Source organism: Dipodomys ordii, unplaced genomic scaffold (genome assembly GCF_000151885.1).
Source record: "Dipodomys ordii isolate 6190 unplaced genomic scaffold, Dord_2.0 Scaffold141, whole genome shotgun sequence".
NCBI classification, from domain to species: domain Eukaryota; kingdom Metazoa; phylum Chordata; class Mammalia; order Rodentia; family Heteromyidae; genus Dipodomys; species Dipodomys ordii.
Genome location: NW_012267357.1, coordinates 251879 through 272996, shown reverse-complemented (window position 1 = coordinate 272996; position 21118 = coordinate 251879). Strand labels below are relative to the sequence as shown.

Genomic DNA, 21118 nt, shown 5'->3' with positions numbered 1-21118 from the left:
TTAGTCCAGAGGCCTTTTTGCTAATCCTCTAGTTGGTAGACCTCTCCTTTGGTGAGAGCAGGGTATTAAAATCTCCTAGCATGGGCTGGGAAGGTGGCTCAGTGGTAGAGTGCTTGCCTTGCATGCATGAGGCCCTGGGTTTGATTCCTCAGCACCACATAAGCAAAAAGAAAAAAGCGGGAAGTGGCACTGTGGCTCAAGTGGTAGAGCGCTAGCCTTGAGCTGAAGAGCTGAGGGACAGTGCCCAGGCCCAGAGTTCAGGCCCCACGACCAGACCTCAAAAAAAAAATAAATAAAATCTCCTAGCATTATTGTACTTGGGTCTATTTTTTTGTAAGTCTGAGAGTATTTGCTTAACATATTTGGGTACTCCAATGTTTAGAGTATAAATTGATGATGGTGATAACCTTTTCTTGGATTGTTCCCTGTATTAAGATGTAGTGACCTTCTTTGTCTTTTTGTACTGATTTTATTTTATTTGTACTGTTTTAATGAGAAGTTTTTGGCAATCCCTGCCTTCTTGCTGGGTACATTTGGATGGAAGATCTCCTTCCATCCCTTCACTTGTGGTTTGTTTATATCTTTGGCTGTGAAATGGGTCTCTTGAAAACAACAAATGGATGGATTTTATTTTCTGATACACTCTGCAGTTCTTTTTCTTTTGATTGGTGAATTGAGCCCATTAATGTTTGTTTTCCTGAATTTTGCCTCTTTCCTTCTCCTGTGCTTACTAAATTGATATCCTAGTGTAATCTATCTGATGTGGTTCCTTGATCTTGATTATTTTCAGACTGTATTCCTTTTTAATATTTTTTGTAGTCCTTGCTTATTGTTTATGAATAAATTCTTAAATATTTTAGTTTCTCCACAGAATGTGAATGCTAGCTTCACTGGATATACCAGTCTGGGTTAGCAGTTGTTGGTTCTCAGGACTTGGATGGTAATTTTCCAGGCTCCCCTTGCATTGAGGGTTTGTGTGGAGATCTGCAGTGATTCTGATTTTTTCTCCATTGTAGAATAGCTCCTTCTTTGATTTTTTGCAGCATTTAAAATCATCTCTTTGTTACTCAAGTGTAGTGTTTTTACTATGATGTGTCTAGAAGTGTTCCTCCTGGGATTCTGCTTGATAGGTGTTCTGTATGCTTCTAATATGTAGGTGAGGTTTTCTCTTTTAAGATTGGGGAAATTTTCAGTAATAATCTCGTTGAATAAGTTTTGCATCCATTTATTTTGGTATTCCTTGCCATCAATCCCAATTATATGAAGACTGAATTTCTTGGCATTCTATGCCTGTTCTTGGACTTCCCTTTGTAAGTTCTGAGTGTTTTTTCCAAATCCATGACTTTTTTCTCCAGCTGCTGCGTTTTATCTTTGGTTCCTGATATTCTATTTTCTCTCATTTTTTCTGCTACCTATGGCTTCCACTGTGGTTTGCATGGTGAAAATCGAACCACTTATGGTTTCTATATTGTTTCTCAAAGTGTTAATTTCATCTTTTAACAAGGTATGTACCATGTCTATTCTTGACTGCATCTCTGTTTTTAGATCTTAGAATTCCTTTGATACTTCTTTGTATTCTTGAAATTGCTGATCTGTTTCTTGCTTTCTTTGGCCAATTCCTTCATTATCTCTTTAATGGATCATTTCTCCTCCTTCCTTGTTTCTCTCCTCTCCAGTGGCTGGTGCTTGATCTGCTGCTTGGACTGCTTCATCTTATGCACATGTGTGTGCTCCACCCACTGTCAGCACACTCCCGCAAATCACATTTCTAGATGGGGCAGGGATTTCAGTGGCTCCTTTTAGAGGCCAGAGCCTCCCAATAGGGGTGTGCTGGCCACCTTGTCACATAACCTGTTTCCCCTACAGGAGCTGGAACACAGGTGTACCAGCTTGGCAGATCCCGTGGGGTGAGGGCCAGTACTGGCCACTGGTTTCTGCCGGCTGTGACCCATACCTCGGTCCCCTGGCTTGGCAAATTCTGTCAGGGCAAGGGATGGTCTCCTGGCTGGTGGCCGATGGCCTGTCAGTGCACGCACACCTTGGTATCCTGGCTGGCGCAGGAAGGGAATGGATCTCCACCACTGGCCTTTGCTGAGCACACGCACCTTGGTTCCCCAGCTTGGCAAATTCTGTCGGGGGAAGGGACTATCCTCCGGCTGCTAGCTGATGCTGGACCCTATATAACTTGGTGGAGGAGAGCCCTCCACCAGCTGCTGCGCTGTGTGCACAATCAACAGTAGCCAGAACTGTGGGCAGGACTGGGTCCTAGTGCCCATCAAGTATGGATCCCTGTGGCCTCCCACTGGAAGTTAGTAGATGGGGTGGGGGGAGATGGTTCTGTCCTCTTTGTCCCCTTACGTGTTCCTTCTTGGGCGGGGGAATTAGGAGTTTAGTTCAAGCTCTGTGGATCATCACCAGCATTGTTCTCCTGTGGGGGGAGGTCCCCGGCGGGGTACTCGCTGATCCTGGGACTTACGGGCTGTCCAGTGGTGCTATGGGAGTTCTCCAGCTCTGGGTGTCGTGGTGCAGCACCTCTGGTTTGATTGTCTTTGGCCTGTCTGCGCTGTCCAGATCCCATGACATGGAAGTTTTCTGCCTCTGGGTTCTGCAGTCTGCTGTTGGCCCTGAAATCTCGGGAAGCCACAGGCTGTGCTCCGATGAGGGGTGGGAGAGGGGTCTTCCTGGATTTCCCTCTTTGTATATGCAGTTTATGAGCTGTTTTTCTCTTTTCTCCTTTGATTCCCGTGGTTCTCTAGTTCAGTTTTTTTTTTTATTATTGTCGGTCTCTTGGAGGGGGGGTTAGGTGTTGGGATTTTCCACTCTCTTTTCGATTGGAGCTAGGGTGATTCCCTATAGTTTCAGCACCATCTTGGGGTCCTCCTTGAACATTTGTATTATTAAAAACCTTCCATGAAAGATTCTGGGATAAAATACTGGAATAGAAGATTCCTCTGTGACTCTGAATTGGAAGGTCTGGATAACAAAGGAAAAACTATTCCAAGGAGACAAAGAGAGGATGAAAAAGAAAATGTAGAAACAGATGGGAAGATAACTAGAAAACATGGAAAAACTGAAAGGTTATACAAAGCAAGAAGTCTTTGCTAAACTCCAACCCAAACTCCCTGCCTAGCAGAGAGGAGAACTCAAAGCTACAATTACAGGTCAAAGCTGGATAGTGCAGGCAGCCTTGGTGACAACAGTCTGGCAGCCCTAGTCATAGGAGAACTCACAGTTTTCAAAAGCCTTGAGCCCACATGGTGATTAGTGTGACAGAGATGCCTCTGGCATGGAATGCCAACACTGGAGAAGCCCATTACATTGCTCCCCATATTTCCTGGTTACAGCCAGAAAAGAGCAATCTTTTGTCCCCCTTTCTTGGTGTCAGTACTGGGGCTTGAACTCAGAGCCTTTCCTTCTTGCTTGGCTTTTTCATTCAATGCTGGTGTTCTACCACTTGAGCCACACATTCACTTTCTGCTTCTTGCTGGTTAACTGGAGACAGAAGTCTAATGGACTTTTCTGCCTCATGCTGTCTTCAAATTTGGATCCTCAATTGTCATTCTTCTGAGTAGCCAGAATTATAGGTATGAGCCATCAGTTAATGGCAGACTTCTTTTTTCTTTTTTAAGGGACCTATTTTCTAAAGATGAGCTACTCTGTGGATCTGAAAAAAAAATAATACTTTCAGACCGTAATGTCTGGGTAGAGAATGGTCATGAGAAGCAGTTGTGGACAGTGGGAGAAGCTGCTGAAAAGTTAAGTTGCAAGGACCCTGGGATATGGAAGGTGCAGTGATCAATGGCCTCACCTGTTGCTACCCACAACCTGGGGCAGCATAACCAGATACTAGAGCTAAAGAAATAAGAAAAGGCAGAGAGAGAGAGAGTAAAGATAGTGGGGATTAGAGGTTTCAGAGCTTACTGGCTTCTGAATATTGAGTTCCCATATGCAAGCTTATTTATTAGGTTTAGTATTTGAAGGTTACCATGGGTACATGCAGAAGACAAGGCATCTATACTGTTATAATCATAGAGACAAAATAGGCTTTGTGTGAACAAATGGCTCCCTTATTGTTTTGGGAGCAAAGACTGCAACCCAGGCATAATTCAAACATGTTTTCCACTATGTCTGCCTTTCAAGGTCCAGCTCTCAGCTCTTCCAGTTGGTGAGACTCTTATCTCCAATTAATTACCAGAAAACTAGAAATGACCCTATGGCTCAAAGTGGTAGAAAGTTAGCCTTGAGCAAAAGAGCTCAGGGACAGCACCCAGGCCCTGAGTTCAAGCCCCATGACTGACAAGAAAAAAAAAAGCAACTGCAGACTTGGACAATAAATTCATCAAAGACTTTGGAAATAAATTCATCAAAGATAAAGGTTCTGAGGGGACAAAAAAAAACCCCAAAGCAAAACAAAACAAAAAAACCCTCCAAACATAATTTTTAGAAATGATATGTTCAACAAACCAAGCAAAAAACACAACAAAAAGTATCACCAATAGACTAGACAATGCATACGGAAGAATATTAGAAAATGAAGATGAGGTTGAGGAATTATTACTTTCAGATATTAACAAGGAAAAAGCAACCATGTGCCCTTTAGGCATAATTAAGTGACTAACCCTAAAAGTTCATGGTATAGAGGGAGCTAAAACACAGACTTAAAGGTATAGAAAACCTATTCAATGAAATTATAGCAGAAAATCTCCCAGAGCTAGAAAAATACATGGACATGTGAGTATAGGAAATATGAGAGGAAAAAAAATCTGTCCATATGTACAGAACAAAGAATACTGGAAGTGTCAAGAAAGAATTTCTGAGCTACTTACAAAGGCAAATATATCAAAACAACAGCAGACCCCCTCAAAGTGCAAGAAAACATGGACTAATGTATTCAAGCCCTAGAACAAAATCAAAACCCATAACCATGCACATCAGAATTCCAATATTCCACAAAGTTATATTTTAAAATGGAACTAGAGTCAGTCAGAAGAGACAATTCTAAGATAAAAATGAAGCAGGAGGACATACTTGTATTTCTCAAAATTTGACAAACACAGGAGTAAGGCCCCTGCCTTTCTTGGTTATTTCACCCACATATAAGACAGCCTGCTAAACACACTGCCACCAACAGAAAATTCTGTCTTCTACCCAAAACTTTGTGATTCAGGAAGCATAAAAAGAAAAAAAAATGTCTTCACAGCGCCCACCATTACAATTCTAGAGCTAATGGTCTTCAAACTATACCCCTTCCAAAGTTTCCCTGCCTAGCAGAAGCAGGTTGAGTCAGACTGTGCCTGGTTAGGATTGTGACACTAGATTAAGTAAAAAGCTGAGCCTTAGTATCAAGAAAACTGAGCAAAACAGTGCTAGACAGGACTAATAATCACCAACAACCAATACTCCTTCCATGATTTTGTTATGCCTAGTGCAACTGAGGATCCACCCCCATCCCTCAGCAATGGGGTTGGATGGAGTAATCCAAGGTAGAGCTGGGCTATGGCTCCCACCTGGCACTAACGCTACTTGGTAGGAGGATAGAGGTAAAGGAGTTGGCATTGCAGCTGTCCTCTCCCTATCCTGATGCCACTGAGGCTCAACTGGGCTGCCAAGGTGTTGGGCTTCCAAACAGAAACAAAGAAGGTCTATAATCCTAAAATATCCCCTCCTTGTTGTCAGAGGGGTCTAGTGAAGAGCTAATCTTACAGCCCCACTTGAAGCCAACAGTGGGGTGCAAATCAGTACCCAAGAAGGTGTGAGTAGCAACAAGCAGAGAGAGGCAGGACTTCACTTGGTTGGGCCACCAAGAAACTGAACATGCCACCTGCTTATGCTCTGACCCACATGTAAGGTCCGCTCCTGGATGGCAAGCAGACTCTGCCCTCATAGCCAAGTCTCCACCCAGTACCTGTGTTATCTAAGGAACTGCACACCTGGAAGAGACCACGTCTGCATCTGCTGAGGTGACAGCTATATCTGATCTGTCCACATCTTTCTCCCACCTGCTCCTACCTCCTCTTACGTGGTCCCACCTCCCTTGACTTGGCCACATCTCCCCCCCACCCTAGATAAGGCATGGCCTGGGGCCAGATGCTCTCTTTCTGTGCACTTACCTCACTACTACCCCCAAAGCTACCCATCTGTATAGGAGCACATGCCATATTGTTACCTCTCCCTGGAGAGATATGGCCCCACTTTCTCCTGTGCCTGCCTGTCTCTGTGTGGCCCTGTGGGATGGTTGTGATGGATCCTAACAATTTGTACTTAAAAAAAAAAAAACAGAAACAGACTCATTACCTTGCTCATGTAACTGTAACCCCTCTGTATAGTATCTTTACATATATATATATATATATATATATATATATATATATATATATATATATATATATATAAAACCAACAGAGATTAGCATGTCCCTTGTGCAGGGATGACATGAAAACTCATGAAGCAGTCCATATTTTTGGTTTGGGAAGAGAGAGATAAAGGAGATTGATAGAGGAGGTGCTGAAGTGAAGAAACTGAATCAAAATAATGTTATAGCCATTCTGGTGTCTAGCCAGGTGATGGGGCTGTCCACCCAGCTCCAAGGCCTAGATGTGAGACAAGCCATCCTTTGAATTGCAGATGCCTCCCTCAATGGGTAGAGCCAGGAGGGTCCTGTTTTGGGGAATATGTAGATACATTGTGTTGTTTAGCCTGCTCCTTGTGCTATGTTTATGTATAATGCTTTGCTAAGGCTTGGTCTACACCCAAACATGTATGTGGCTGTTGTCTTTAAAAGCTTGGTGCAGGGCTGGAAAGGTGGCTCAGTGGTAGAGTGCTTGTCTTGTATGCATGAGGTACTGGGTTTGATTTCTCAGCACCACATAAGCAGAAAAAGCCGGAAGTGGCAATGTGGCTCAAGAGGTAAAGTGCTAGCCTTGAGCTGAAGAGCTGAGGGATGTGCTCAGGTCCCACGACCAAAAAAAAAAAAAAACTTGGTACAAGCTCTGTTCTGGGCTGCAGGTCTTTGTAACAATTGGCACATGCAGACCACTAGCACTGCAATAGACTCCAAAATCTGATCTTTCAAATTGTGGCTTCTCTATTTTCTTGTGACTGGATTTATAGTTGATATATGGTACAACATAATGGGGGCTCATTCCAGATCCCTGTCACTGAGACCCAAGTGTCAAGGAGAGCACATGGGTTCCTTGGAGCCACACTGCAGATGGCCTTGGTGAGCTGGCTGCCAGAGGACAGAAATCCCCACAGGGGAGGTTGCCCCCAGAGATTTTCCTGGGCCCTGTTGACTTTCCACCACTCTGACAGTCATCCAAAAATCTTTTTGGAGTCACTCAGAAATCTTCTGGAAGTCTCTGTCTTGTCTTCTTATCTGCATGTTTTCTGTATTCTGGGGATTGATCTGTCTGGAACAGTGGAGAAATGGGGAGTGGAGACATTTGGTAACCCATCCATCACCTCCAAGGGTACAAGTTCTGTAGGGCCATGGTACGGTAAGAGGCTACCTGGTATAGGGCCATGGTTAGGGAGACCAGTCATCCAGTGCCTAGTCTGGCCATGGTTGGTGAGGTCTCTGGACCATATACCTAGCATCTGGTAGTGCTCTCATATGAAACAGTGGGAAGTTTTGCTTGCTGAGTGGAAGTGGCAGCATCACTCAGCAGACTCTGGGTTCAGTTTGCTGAGTGGGAGGGGCAGGTCCACTCCACAGACTCAGAGTTCTGGTAGGGATGAGGTGGGGGGTCACTAGGCCCCAACTTGGCCTCAGTTTTGTCTTTTGTTCTGTTTTGAAAATTGGTACCAGTTTTGAATGTGGATCTGTTTTCTGTGACTTTGTTCTTAATTTGCACATCTCTGGGGGAATAAAAGTTTCAGCCTCTGGCTGGGCTGGGTCTCAATGCAGGCCTCGGTCTTGGTTCCTCTGGGTTAAATCTTGGCCTCAATGTAAATTAATATGTAAAATGCCCTAGTCAAAATTGGGCTAAACACTATAGAGTCCTATACTGGGTGGGCTGAGTTCAGCTTCAAGGGACACCCACCCAGCTTTCCTTAGTAGAAGGTATGGATACGCTAAAATGCCTTGCTAACACAAGCAAGCCCTGGAAAAATGAGGCCCAGCTTTGTTAGAAAATTTTTGTCTTAAGTCTTGGTCATCTGTAAGAGTAAGATTGGCAAAAATATCTCTTGCTACTGAAAAATGTATGGCCGATATTCATTTTTGTGTGCTTTAAAATTGTTATGCATAACTGTGTGTGTGTTTGTGTGTTCAAGATAAAAGCTGTCAGCTTGCTGTAAAAAAAAAAAAGACAGGTTTATACTTAAACCACAAAAAGGTAAATGGGTAGATTTAATCTTAAACGAAAAGAGGTCATCAGGTTTGGGCATTACTAAATGTCTCAAAAGATTATTACACTGTTTAAAAAAAACTTTGGTTAAAAGGTTTTCTAAGTATTCTTTAATTTGCAAATCAAGAAAATCTGGTACTGTAATGCATAAAGCTGTTTACCCTGTAGTCAAGTTCTCTGACTCAGCAAAAAGGCATTGGGGACTTGGGATTCACTTCCCTCCACCGCTAAAATTTGGGTCCAACTATTAAAAATTTAAATGTAAAGGTCTGTTTATCAGTGCCAAAGACATTGCTGTTCTGTCTGAAACTGCTTTGGATTTTATCTGAGTCAGAGATCAAAAGAAAAGGACAGGGAAAAACTTAGGATGGGCCTGTGTGCCTATCTTCAGGGATGAGGGGTGGATGTGGCAAAGGTGCAGCTTCACTGGCCCACACATGGTGGGACAGGCCCTGCAGGGAAGGTCCACATGGTTGGACAGGCCCTAGGTAAGCCGGCACAAAGGCAGTTCATATAACCCTAAGGAGTCAGATGGGTATATACTCATTCTGTAGAATGGGTCCGGTGGCCCATCTTCATCCTATCTCCTTCCTTGCAGACTGATACTGGAAAGCTGATGGTAAAGTGGGTGATGTGATTGGTATTTCTAAAACTGCCCCTTGATATGTATTAAAAATTGGAAAAGCTTTAAAAGGGGAGTTAAAAATAAAAAGGTTTATCTGTGTATGTGATTTGGTTTCAATGCTATTTTGCAATTGGATGTATTTTTAAAAAGGCATAAAGATGCTAAGTCTAGATTCTTGGCATAGTGCTGGTACTTGTAATTCTTGCATTAAGAAACTGTAATTTAGCTCGGTGCTGGTGGCTTACACCTGTAATACTAACTACTCAGGAGGCTGAGATCTGAGGATCATGGTTCAAAGACAGTCCAGGCAGGAAAGTCTGTGTGATTCTTATCTCCAATAAACCACTAGAAAACTGGAAGTGGTGCTTGGCTCAAGTGGTAGAGTGCTCACCTTGAGCTGAAATGCTGAGGGACAGTGCCCAGGTCCAGAGTTCAAGGCCCATGACCGACAAAAAAAGAAAAAGAAACTAATTTGAGTCCAAAAGTTTTCTAAGAGTTATCTCAGACTGCAAAAAAAAGAGTTTTAAAACAGGTGACCCAGAGGCAACCAGAAGTACAAGTGCCTCAAGGTTTCAAGAGTTAATTCAAATGCAAATGAAACTTGAAGTGTAAAATGCTAAAGCAGTGGTTAGTAAAAGGCTTTGGGGAAAAAAAATCAGGAATGGAATCCTGGATATAAAATCAGGACGTAACACTGTCCTAAATGTTTGTTTCAAAGTGGAAAAAGAAAAAAATTAGGACTACCAAAAGGATTATTTTATTGCTATTTCAGTTTGCCTTGCAGGCCAGCTCACAGAGGACAGATGATTCTTACAAGTTTGTTGGATGTAACTTCGACCTTTAGTAAGTTCCAGGTAAAACCCATGGTTAGAGACTACTTCTAATGACCATCTTGTTGCTTTTAATTGGAGTAAAGTGGCCTTATGTAAAGACTCATTGACCTGAGAACTGCTATTTGAAGCCAGCCCAGACAGAGAAAGGTTCCTCTGAGACTAATTGGCCAGCAGAGTGCTGGAAGAAGGAGGTGCTGGAGCTCAAAGTGGCAGAGTGCTAGCCTTAAGCTAGAGAATTCAGGAACAGAGCTCTCAGGCTCTGAGTTCAAGTCCAGTGACTGACAAGGGAAATGCCAACGGGGCATTTATCCCAGCACGAAAAATAGACTCCTAGGATCCTAGCAATGATGTAACACCTACAGGCAGTTAAAAGGCACTGCTCTGATGTCAGACATGGAGTCAGATCCTGAAGTCACTTGTGCTTGGCCCTTCAAAAGTAATCAGACCTGGGATGCCTTAAAAAAATTGCAAGCTTGCCTATCTTATGCCCATGTCTGTCTACTTCGTAACTGGGCAGGAACTTGCCAGTCAGTAGTAAAAAGCTAAGGTAGTCAAATGCAGGGGTGGGGGGAGATAGTTTAAAATCCCAACTCCCTGTAACTGCTCAAAGCCCTAATTGGCAGTGTATTTTGGGTTGACACCAGCTACATAAATTCATCTGTTCAGGAAAGGAAGTTTGTGGATCTGAGATGTGTCCCTGTTGAGAAATGTCTAAAAGCCTGCACAGGTAACTTAGGAGTTGTTAGGGTCACAAGAGGTCAAGTTCCCTAGGCAGTCAGAAAAAATGCTTTTGCAAACCAAAGTGCTAAACAGGCTATACTGTAGCCTAAAGGTCTGTGCAGTTGTTAAAATGGTGTATGTACTTTCCAGTTGGAGTAAATATTGCTCCTAAAGACATCTGATCCTGGCAACCTCTTGGTAAAATAGGCTAAGGTTTTAGGTCCCTATCTAGGCAGGATCAGCATCCCTGAGTCAGACTGAAGTTTCAGAAGATGGATCTGTGAATTGTGAAATCAGAGACAGAACAAAATCATTAATTACTAAAAATAGAGCAAAGCATTAAAGGGAAATTCCAGAGGTAAAGACCCCAAAACCCAGAAGGTAGTTTGGCCTTAGACTTGGTAAATGGAAACTTGGGAGGTGTGAAAGATGAAAGTATGTGGCTACTGTCTTTAAAAGCTTGGTGCAAGCTCTGTTCTGGGCTGCAGATCTTCGTAACAACTGGCTGGCCACCTGCAGACCACTAGTGCTAAAGTAGAGACTCCAAAATTCTACCTCTCAAAATGTGGCTTCTCTATTTTCTTGTGACTGGATTTCTATCTCTAATTTATGGTGCAACAGTGTGTCCAATAAAGGTACATTGTAGGCAGATGGGTGTGGCAACATGAAACAACCTTGCACAATTAACTGATGCTAATAAAAACATGGGAATAAAAAGAAGAGAAATGGTGGTTTTTCCTGCCCTCTTCTTTCCAAAATTTCTCCATTTCTTCCTGGAGAATCAGAGGTACTAAATTTGATGTTTTGACATAACTGGAACTCCAGACCTAAGGGAACCAACTTGCAAATCTGCAGGAATGGCTTCTTCCTCACTGGTATTCTCAATGTGGACACTACAGGGAGCTGTGGGTGATTATCTGAGGAAACAAGTAACAGCTGCAGAATGTTTTGCAGGTCCAAGTTTCCCTATCACATGTTGGGTGATCATTGGAAACTTGGCAACTGTGACCTGACCAAGTAGATGAGTGCCCTGGGAAGGGATCTTATGAAAACCCTGCCCCCAACAGGGAGGAGTCATGAGAGCTTAGAACTGCCTTTTAGTAAATAGTCCTGCAAAAACAAATGTGTGCTAGCAACACCATGGCCTGCGCTCTTCTACAGGAACTCCAAAAAAGAGCAAATCATTATCATCCAATGAAACTGGGAAATCAACCTGAACAGATGTTTTTCAAAAGAAGACAAATGGCTAATAGATGACATGCTTGTAATCCTAGCTACTCAAGAAGGTGGGATCTGAGGATTGTTGTCCGGAGCTAACCTGGTCAAGAAAGTCCATGAGACTCTTATCTCCATAACCTGCAGCGCCCAGGCCCTGAGTTCATGCCCAGTACACACACACACACACACACACACACACACACACACACACACACAGAGTCATCCTTCCTGTTTCTAATCACCGGGCACATTTTCTGAAGATGCCACCAGGAGATATTGCACATTCCTTCAGAGGTAAACAGTCTAAAATTCAGAGTTTCAGATTTAAAGCATTTTTAACTTACTGTCCCTGTGTAAAAGGCTACTTCATAAAAACTCAGAGATCAAGCTGGGTGCTGCTGGCAACTTAGCTCACCCTTGCAATCCATCTCAGGAGGCTGAGATCTAAGGATTTTGGTTCAAAGACAGCCCAGGTAGAAAAGCCCCTGAGAGTCTTATCTTCAATTATCCGGAGAAAATGAAGTGGAGATGTGGCTCAGATGGTACAGCATTAGCCTTGAGTGAATAAGCTAAGAGCCAGTGCCTAGGTTCTGAGCTCAAGCCTCAGGACTAGCACGCGCGCGCGCATGCATACATATGCACACAGAGAAAAAACACACCTTACAGGCCATAACCTCTGCAGCTTATCTTTTGTCAGTTGGTGTTGCCTACTGAGCTGACACGGGTGAGGAGTGGAAGACAGCATACTTGAACCACACACAAATCCCCTGTCTGGGCATTCAAGAGAGAACACAAGAGCCAATAGGGAGCTCAACACTAGCTGTGGCCTCAGTGGGTTCCAGGGACACTGGTGGTAGACTGGAATCCTCTCCTAAATCTCACTGGAGATTTTAGACTGGCCTTAGCAGTGATCCATCCCTCTGTCATAGTTTCTGAATCCTCCACATTTGAGGATGTTTGAAAATACACCACTCAGATTATGGTGACTTAAGTGTTACAGTTTGAATCTATTAGTTCATGTATTAAAGGAGTGGTCACCATCCTGTGACATCATTGAGAGGTGATGGTAATGTTAGGTAGTGGGGCCTGGTGCTCACCATAAGGTGAGCAGCTTTGTTTCTACCATGTGTCATGATATTCTGCATCACCACAGATCCAAGAACAGGACTAAAGGGATCCCGGAAATTATGAGCCAAAAACCATTATTCTAGTACCTCAGATTTTTTGTTTTGACATCCACCAAAAGTTCACTATAACATAGGGGCCCTTGTTAACTATGTCATTGGAGGAAAGTTGCCAATGGTCACTACCCATACTTTTCCACAGATGACTGGATGAGGTCCCAATAAACACTAAGGGTCTCCCTCTACTCCTCAGGCCTGTTACAGGATATGTCAGGAACTCAGCCTGAGGCTGAGTACTACCATAGACTGAACTAGATTGGTTTATACAATTAGTATGAGTTAGCAATTATGAAACTATGCAATATGCTTTAGCTATTAGAAATGAGCAAATAACAAAGTGTACTATGGCTGATGGAGATAATTTTCTCACTAGAAGGAATCTATGAGAAAAGCAGCTAGAATGAATCTGGGTGGGCTAGAGTTAAATAGAAGACATTATTATACACTTTTTTCAACAGATAGATATGGGAATATTACCTATATAGTGCAGAGAACCTAATTAGGGGGCGAGGAGTTCTTTCACAAGGTCAAGTGCTAGATACGACAATTGGTAAGTCATTTTGTCACTACTGCAAAGAAATGACTGCAAGACACCAGAATCTCCAAGGGGCATTTCATGGTTTTCCTGGTGCATGATGCTTCTTCTAAGCAAAGGAAGTTCTAGGTAAAACCATATGCTGAGACCAAAACACCAAGCAAGTCTTAACCCCTATTTCCAGGGAAAATATGTTGTACATATGGTAGGAAAGTGCTAGACAGCAGAGCTACATCCTTAGCCCTATCAGAGTGAATTTTAACTTTATTCTAGATGTGGCAATATGCCCTATGAATAGCAGAATGGCTAAATTATTGAAATAACTGAATATAGTAGACTGAATTATTTGCTCCAATCATTATTAGTGCCTGTGTATGTGGAACTTCATAGTTCTTCCTATTGAAATAAGCCCTTTATCCCATGACTTTGTATTCACTTGACCATGTGTTTGTTCCCTTTGGGTAACAGGATGTCAGTGGAGCTGATGCAGGCTGAAGCTTGCAATGTTCTTGTACCATTTGTTTTACCTTTTCTAGCCTCTTTCATTACTAGGAAAACCTTGCCCTGGGCAATTTACAGCCCTTCAGTTAAGCCAGACTCCAAAATAAGCATGGGTGAGAATAAAGAATTGTTTGAAATGCTTCAACATAAAACCAAAGGAAGTAAATATTTATAATCCACAAGTACTCTTTTCTTATATTCTAATTTTGCCATTTTATTAAATGTTTTTACCCTAAGATTTGCTTTTTTGTTTCATTTTCTTTGGCTTTCCAGTTTTATTTTGTTATTGCCATGGAACACCTATACTTAATTTCTTAGCCACAAAATACCACTGCACCAAAGAAGGTTTCTAATAGGAAAGTTATGAATATAGCCAAGCCAAACCTTGGGGTAGTGAAGAAAAAGTAAATAATTATCTCAATGCCAGTTAAAAAATCCAAATAAAAAATAATTCTCTTTAAGGACTGTAAAAAGTGGAAGCAATTCTTTACACAATATATACATTATCTTTAATAGGAAATAATTTCTCATTAAAACCAAGAACAAGACACCCATTAACTCTACTATACACATCACTGTTTAGAAGTTCTAATCAATAAAATAAGACTAAAAATATACAACTGGCAGGAGGTGCTAAATACAAATTAAATACAACTAAAAAAGTATCATGTTATTGACCTTAAGACAATACAGCAAAAAAATTCACAAACATTTTATTACTATAATTTCTATTTTGTTAATAACTTCTGGCATTAACAAAATAAATTTCATCTTAAACAACAAGCAGCAAAATAGACAAGGAAATTCAGAAAGAGTAACAAAATAGTAATCTGGGCTATTATTCACTGATATCCAATATATCTACAAACAAAACAAAGTGACATTGCTTAAAAAATATAGAGAACTATCAATTAAAAAAAATAACAGCTCTTGCAAGAGACGGGTCACAATATTAATTTTCTTTTGGTGTAGGCACAGAAATGACAGATGCAAAGCCCTTGATGATCATTCCTGCCCAGCATTCTCGTGAGTATATTAACACTTGGCTGGACGGAAGTAGGAGAGGTAAACTGCCTTTAAAGAGAAGGGATAAGAAAGGACTAAAAAGCAGAGATTTCTAGTTACTCTAAGAACTTTGGTGAAGCTCAATGAATCAAAGGTGAGGTAGTAAGCCATGCAGGCCTAAGGGAGGTGCATTCGAAGACAGACTGGCATGTGTAGCCTTTGGATCAGGAAAAAAGAAATGTAATTTACTTGAGGAATAAGAAAGGCCAGTATGTGAAAACAGTCCATCGATGGAGACCATGACAGGGACGTGTTAACAGATGGGAGAGAGAGGAAGTGGGCAGGGGCTAAAGCATTGGAACATGTAGTGTATGTAAGTAGCAATGAATATGTAAGTAGAAGTGAGAATTTTTACTCCTTAGGAGCATGCTTTAGTGAAAAAGCACTCAATGCTAAGCAACCATTAAAACATTTCTTTTCTTTGCAATTTAGAAACAGTATATAAAAATCTGCCATCTCTTTATATACAGTAGTAGTTTCCATCCAGACAAACAGGAGCCCCACACATACTTTTCTTCACCTGAAGAAAGGGTTCAGGGTAGAATTTTAGCAGTATGTCTTGGCCCAAACAAACCAAGTGAAAAAGCCTAGTAAAATGTTCAAGGTGAAAATTAATCAAGCATGGGGCCAATAAATACAACAGTCCCTACTCCCTCAATTCTAACAAGAATGAGAAGGCCAGATGATTCAGCCCAGTTTTCTGTGAAAGCTTAGAAACTTTTAACTAGATTAAAGAGTGAAGAAAGGATTAGGGGGAGTAAATTGTTGCTTGGGAGTAGTCTATTGCTGTTATTGTTGTTGTTTGAGACAGGGTCTCACTAAATAGCTAGGAAGGCCTAGAACCCATGATCTTCCTCCCGCCTCAGCCTCTGGAGTGCTGAGATGTACACCGCCACTCCTAGTGAAATAAGGTATTTTTTACAGAGAATGAAGGAAAACAGAGATTTTCTCCAGACCTATATTTAAAACCAGTATGCTACGATTCCTTGACTGATGAACACAGGTTCACAGGATTGGGAACAGAGGAACAACGAATGGCACTAGACGAGGCTCAGGGGAGACAACTCTGAGAACTCACAGAAACTGCCAAGGTGGCAGATATTCAGGAAGTAATACACAGAGGGTATTCCACAGTTCTGTGACAAAAACTGGGATGATGGGGGGGAGGGGGAGAGGAGAAAAGTCCAGTGTGTGACATACAAATAGTACATACATTAGTTATAGGATAATAACTCTAAACCTTGACACTTCTCAAGACTTAAGAGTCAGCAATACAGGGGGCATTTCTTGCACACTGGAGTGCTTCAAGTAAGAACCAAACAGTATTAGTATGACCAGCAGGGTAATTATAAATAAAAGAGGAATAAAAACTATTCCTCATCATACAATCACACCCATAAGATACAAAATTTCAAGTTTTATGTGTTCAGTTACCATAAGATACACTCTTACTGAAAAATGTAAGTAAAAGCTTTATAATGGGTTTAATTTTAATCAGCCCTGGACTATTTTTCTCCACTGTACCTTTGATTCTTGGCAAGTACCCATTACAGCTTAACAGCAGAACTAAATTTAGCCCAGGCCATGAACTGACAGAAAACATTTATTTGGCCCTTGTCCATTAAACTATCGGTCCAGTACCTTTCAAACTTCTTTACCCAGGAAAACTTAACATTATGGCTGAGAGAGAAAACTGCAGTTCATGCTCTACTAATGGCTAGTCAAAGGGAAAGGATGGAAATAAATCCAATCACTCCACAGGAAGTCCACTACCACGGGTTCCCATTCTATTAATTACTGCTGCTTCTTCATGGGAAGCTAAGGAGACAGCAGTAGCCTGATATCTGTAGAGCATCTTTACCAAAACAGACATTTTACAAGAATGGTTTTGCTTCCTTGGATATTCTGTGAGAGTGTTTCTTCTGTCTCATCTGTAAGACTCGAGTGAATCTGTACCTATCCTTCAGTTGATAGAAGGAGCCATTACTTTCTCTTGACCACATGTATTTGCCTTATATCAATTAATATCACAGCTTCTCCCTCAATCCAACATGGACTCTTAGAACTCAGTGATTTTTTTTTGGCCAGCAAAGAAGAGGCACTTCTGGGAGTTTATAAACCAATAGTCCAGGCCATAACAAAGCCATTCCAGTTTGACTAGTGCTAATAATGAAATCGGTAATACACAGGAAAAATAGAAAATAAAATCAAATATTTTTAAAAGCCCTAAAAAAAAAACCTCTCTATGTAGACAAGAGTGTGTTCCAGGTTAGGAGGAGCATGAAATATCAAAACAATAAATAAGTTTCCACTTTGGTTTTTCCTCTCACTCAAACATACATGGGCACCTTTCATGTGGTAAACCAGACAGTTTAACATAAAATCAAGTAACATCTTAAATAATACCTCAAAATTAAATCAGACAATGGTGCAGAGGCTGGGAATGTGGCTCAGTAGTAGAGCACTTGCCAAGCATGTACAAGGCTCTAGATTCATACCCAGCACTGGAAAATAAAAGAATTTAAAATTTAAAAGAAAAAAAAAAACCTCAAGTAAATCGTGAGTTTCACATTTTTGGTACTTTGAATAATATATGATTTGTATATTTTGCTTCTAAGGGAGTTATTTAGATGGGAATACTTGCTTTTGGTTAACCAACACTGGAGTTAATGTTTTGTTTTTTGATTTTTTACTTTTAGGACTGGGAGAAGATGGTTCAGAATCAGTTGTGCTCACAGTGATAGATGCTACTTTTTCTGATCCTGGCTGAACAGGTCCCAGGGACACTTGAATAACAACTTTTGTCTCAGGAGGCAATCCTTCCAGTTGTTTCGGCTTCTTAAACATTTGGTGATACCGAGTCTTATGCTCCATTTTCTCCTTGAAAGTTAAAAACTGCAGCCGACATTTAGAACACCGGTGAACATTCCTTTCCCAATGTCCCCTGAAATGACACACATATGGTGTTCCAGCTTTGAAAATTTTGAGACAAAAAGGACAAAGCAAATTCTTAGTGTTTGCATGGCACTTTCTAAAATGTGTTTCCACATCAGCAAAGACCGATGACCTGTAATTGCAAACCTGGCACACATAGGGCAGTTCCCCAGGCTTATGATTATCTTTCATATGTTCTAAGAGAAGTTGATCTGTTTCAAATGACAACTCACAGATTCTGCAGACAGTAGATAGCTCCTGGGTAGTGTGCACATTGTCAATGTGACGCTCTAGTTGGAAGGGAGTGGGGAACTGCCGATGGCAGTGCTGGCAAGTGGTGGGGTTTTCCCAGCTGTCACTCCATTGCTTCTCAAATTCCAAATGGCGTTTCACATGATTCATAAACTTCACATTTTTTAGAACTTTCAAGCAGCTGAGGCATTTAAAAGTTGTGTAAGTCTTCTGTTTTGGCTGCCCATCTCCTTTATGCTGTCCATAATAGAAGTCACTAAGTAACACAACCAGATTTCCTTTATTGGGATCAGAGGTATTGTCTGGACTTTCAAGGTTTGCAAAGTCTGGTTTGGCCAATACATTATTGCTACCAGGATTTAAATGCAGAGGCTTGAAATGGACATTGTCTTTTGGAAAAGATGCCCCAGTTTGAAGATGGTTTAATGAGGCATGAATACCATTTGAGGGTGGAATTTGGTGAGGATTTACTATATGAAAAGCACCTGAAGGAGACAAAGCTGAAGAATATCTTCCTGTGTGTCCATCACTGAACTCAAGTGTTTGGGGATTCAGGCTACTAACCTCAGAAGAACATTGCTTTGCTACACAAGGACTTTCGTTCACACCTTCTACTGAAAGCGTTGCTCTACCAGGCTGATGCCATGAACTTGTGAATGTAACCAAAGGAGAATGTAACTCTGAGGAACTAACAGGCACAACTTGTGGTAAATTGTTTCTATAATCAGATTTAGACAAAGGCTCTAAAATAATAGGACTATCAGTTGATCTTGCTACAGATAAAGATGCTTGTAGTAAATTATTTTTATACTCAGGTCTGGACAAAGTCTCAATAATAATAGGGCTATCTGTTAATCTTGATTTGGATGGAGATGCCTGTGGTGAATTATTAGGATTACCCAAAGTCTCAATAATAATAACAGGGCTATCTGATGATCTTGATTTGGATGGAGACACCGGTGGTGAATTACCAGGATTACACCAAGTCTCAATAATAATAGGGCTATCTGTTGATCTTGATTTGGATGGAGGGGCCGGTGGTAAATTACCAGGATTACACAAAGTTTCAATAACTATAGGGCTATCTGTTGATCTTGGTTTGGATAGAGAAGCTTGTGGTGAATTATTTTTATCAGCATTAGGCAAAGGCTCAATAATAATGGGACTATCTGTTGATCTTGATTCAGATCGAGATGCTGTGTCTGATCTAGGGACCATAAGACTTGTAGGCTGTGACCGGTAAGTATTCTTTCTAAGGCGACCATACTTTTTTCTCCTTGAGCAAGAACCTGGAGTTACTCTGTTCAAAATGTTTGAGATGATTGGTTTAGAATTTGAAGTTACTCCAACAAAGATAAGCTCCGAATCTTCATTTACATGTTCCACCCCAACAAAGATCAGTTCAGCATCTTCATCATCTATCTGTTGAGTTTCTTTTAAGCTCTTTTGTGGTTCTGGATCATGTTCTTCCTCACTTAACAAGCAGGGTTGATCCATTTCCTAATAGTTTAATTCTTGAAGGGTGTATCCACAAGTCACAGTACTTCCGTTATAAAAACTCACCTACATTCAAACATAGTACACATGAGTAAGAATACAAGATTGCATTACCTTATTTAATTATCCCCCAAACTCTGATAAAATTATAAATATTCCTATTTTACAGGAATGGACACTGAGCTCAAGGAGGATTAAGTGGTAGCTCAAAACATACGAAAACAAGACAAGGTCTCTGTGGTTTCAGAATCATTTTCACAACTTTGTCTTAAGCTGATTTTACGATCTTCATTTTGAAAAAGTTAAGTCTACTAGCAACTCATCACCAGGGAAAATCACATGCAAAGGACAAATACTTTCAAAAACTGTACAGTATTTACAAAAATGGGTTGCAGAATTGGAGATTAAGCTGGAATTCTCAATTCATCACACACCAGCTGTATCTTCTTTAGCAAGTTTTTTACTTTTAAGTGTAGTTTGGCTGTGTGTTTGTGTAAGTGTGTGTGTATGGTTGTGTGTGTGTGTGTTGGGGGTGGTGGTGGTCATAGGGCTCGAATTCAGGGCCTCTGTACACTTGCTTAGCTTTTTTCCTCAAGGCTGGTGGCTTTATCACTTGAGCTACAAGTCCTCTTCTGGCTTTTCGCTGGTTAATTAGAGATAAACGTCTGATGGGCTTTCCTACCCAGGCTGGTTTCAAACTTGGATCCTCAGATCTCAGCCTTCTGGGTAGCTAGTATTACAGTGTGGCTTGTATTTTGGCATCCTGAAGGCAAAAACTTTATCAAATTTATACAGTGCAATGTCAAGTGTTTAGCATCAGGTAGATAAATCAATTTTCTTGATAAACTAAACTCAAAGCTTCATTATAATCCATTCATTGATGTCTCCTAAGTTTCTCCCTCTAGTCCTTGCTTCCTTACTGAAGATAAGGACTCCTTCAATTCATCTCACTGTTGTTTCCATAAGACCATCGGAGTGATTCTGTTAAACCAAGTCAGGTTATATCATTACTTTGGTAAAAACCCTCTGAAGTTGATTTCTGACACTCAAGATAAAAATCAAGTCATTCCAACTGCCTACTGTTATTTCTCACTCCTCTCCTCTACCCACCGCACACTAATGACACTAATCTCCATAGTTTTTGTTTTGTTTTCTGAAACAGGGTCTCATTAGGTAGCCTAGGCTGGTTTTAAACTCTCAATCTTCTTTCCTCAAACCTCCCAAGTGCTGGGATTAAAGGCATGAACCACCTATCCTTGCTACTTCTTGAACACAGGATCTTTATATTTATTGTGACTTCTAAAATGAATTCTCTTTACCCAGACACTTGTGTGGCTGGCTTTTTACACCCTTCTTCAATGAGTTCCTCAAATATGTTAACTAACCTCAAGCTAATATTCCCAATT

The 21118-nt window shown here is 41.1% G+C and overlaps 1 protein-coding gene across 4 annotated transcripts in view; it reads right to left on the bottom strand.

The window, feature by feature from the left end:
• LOC105997247 (zinc finger protein 280B-like) overlaps positions 1-21118 on the bottom strand; it is a 73609-nt gene that overhangs the window by 40511 nt on the left and 11980 nt on the right. The window contains exon 4 of one of the 4 annotated variants that reach the window (XM_013031603.1): positions 16941-19778. The exons of the other annotated variants lie outside the window; for them this stretch is intronic. Coding sequence (XP_012887057.1) covers positions 17652-19712 — 2061 coding nt within the window. The 5' untranslated portion in view covers positions 19713-19778 and the 3' untranslated portion in view covers positions 16941-17651. Of the gene's footprint in view, positions 1-16940; positions 19779-21118 lie in introns of those variants that run through there. 4 annotated transcript variants of the gene reach the window in all.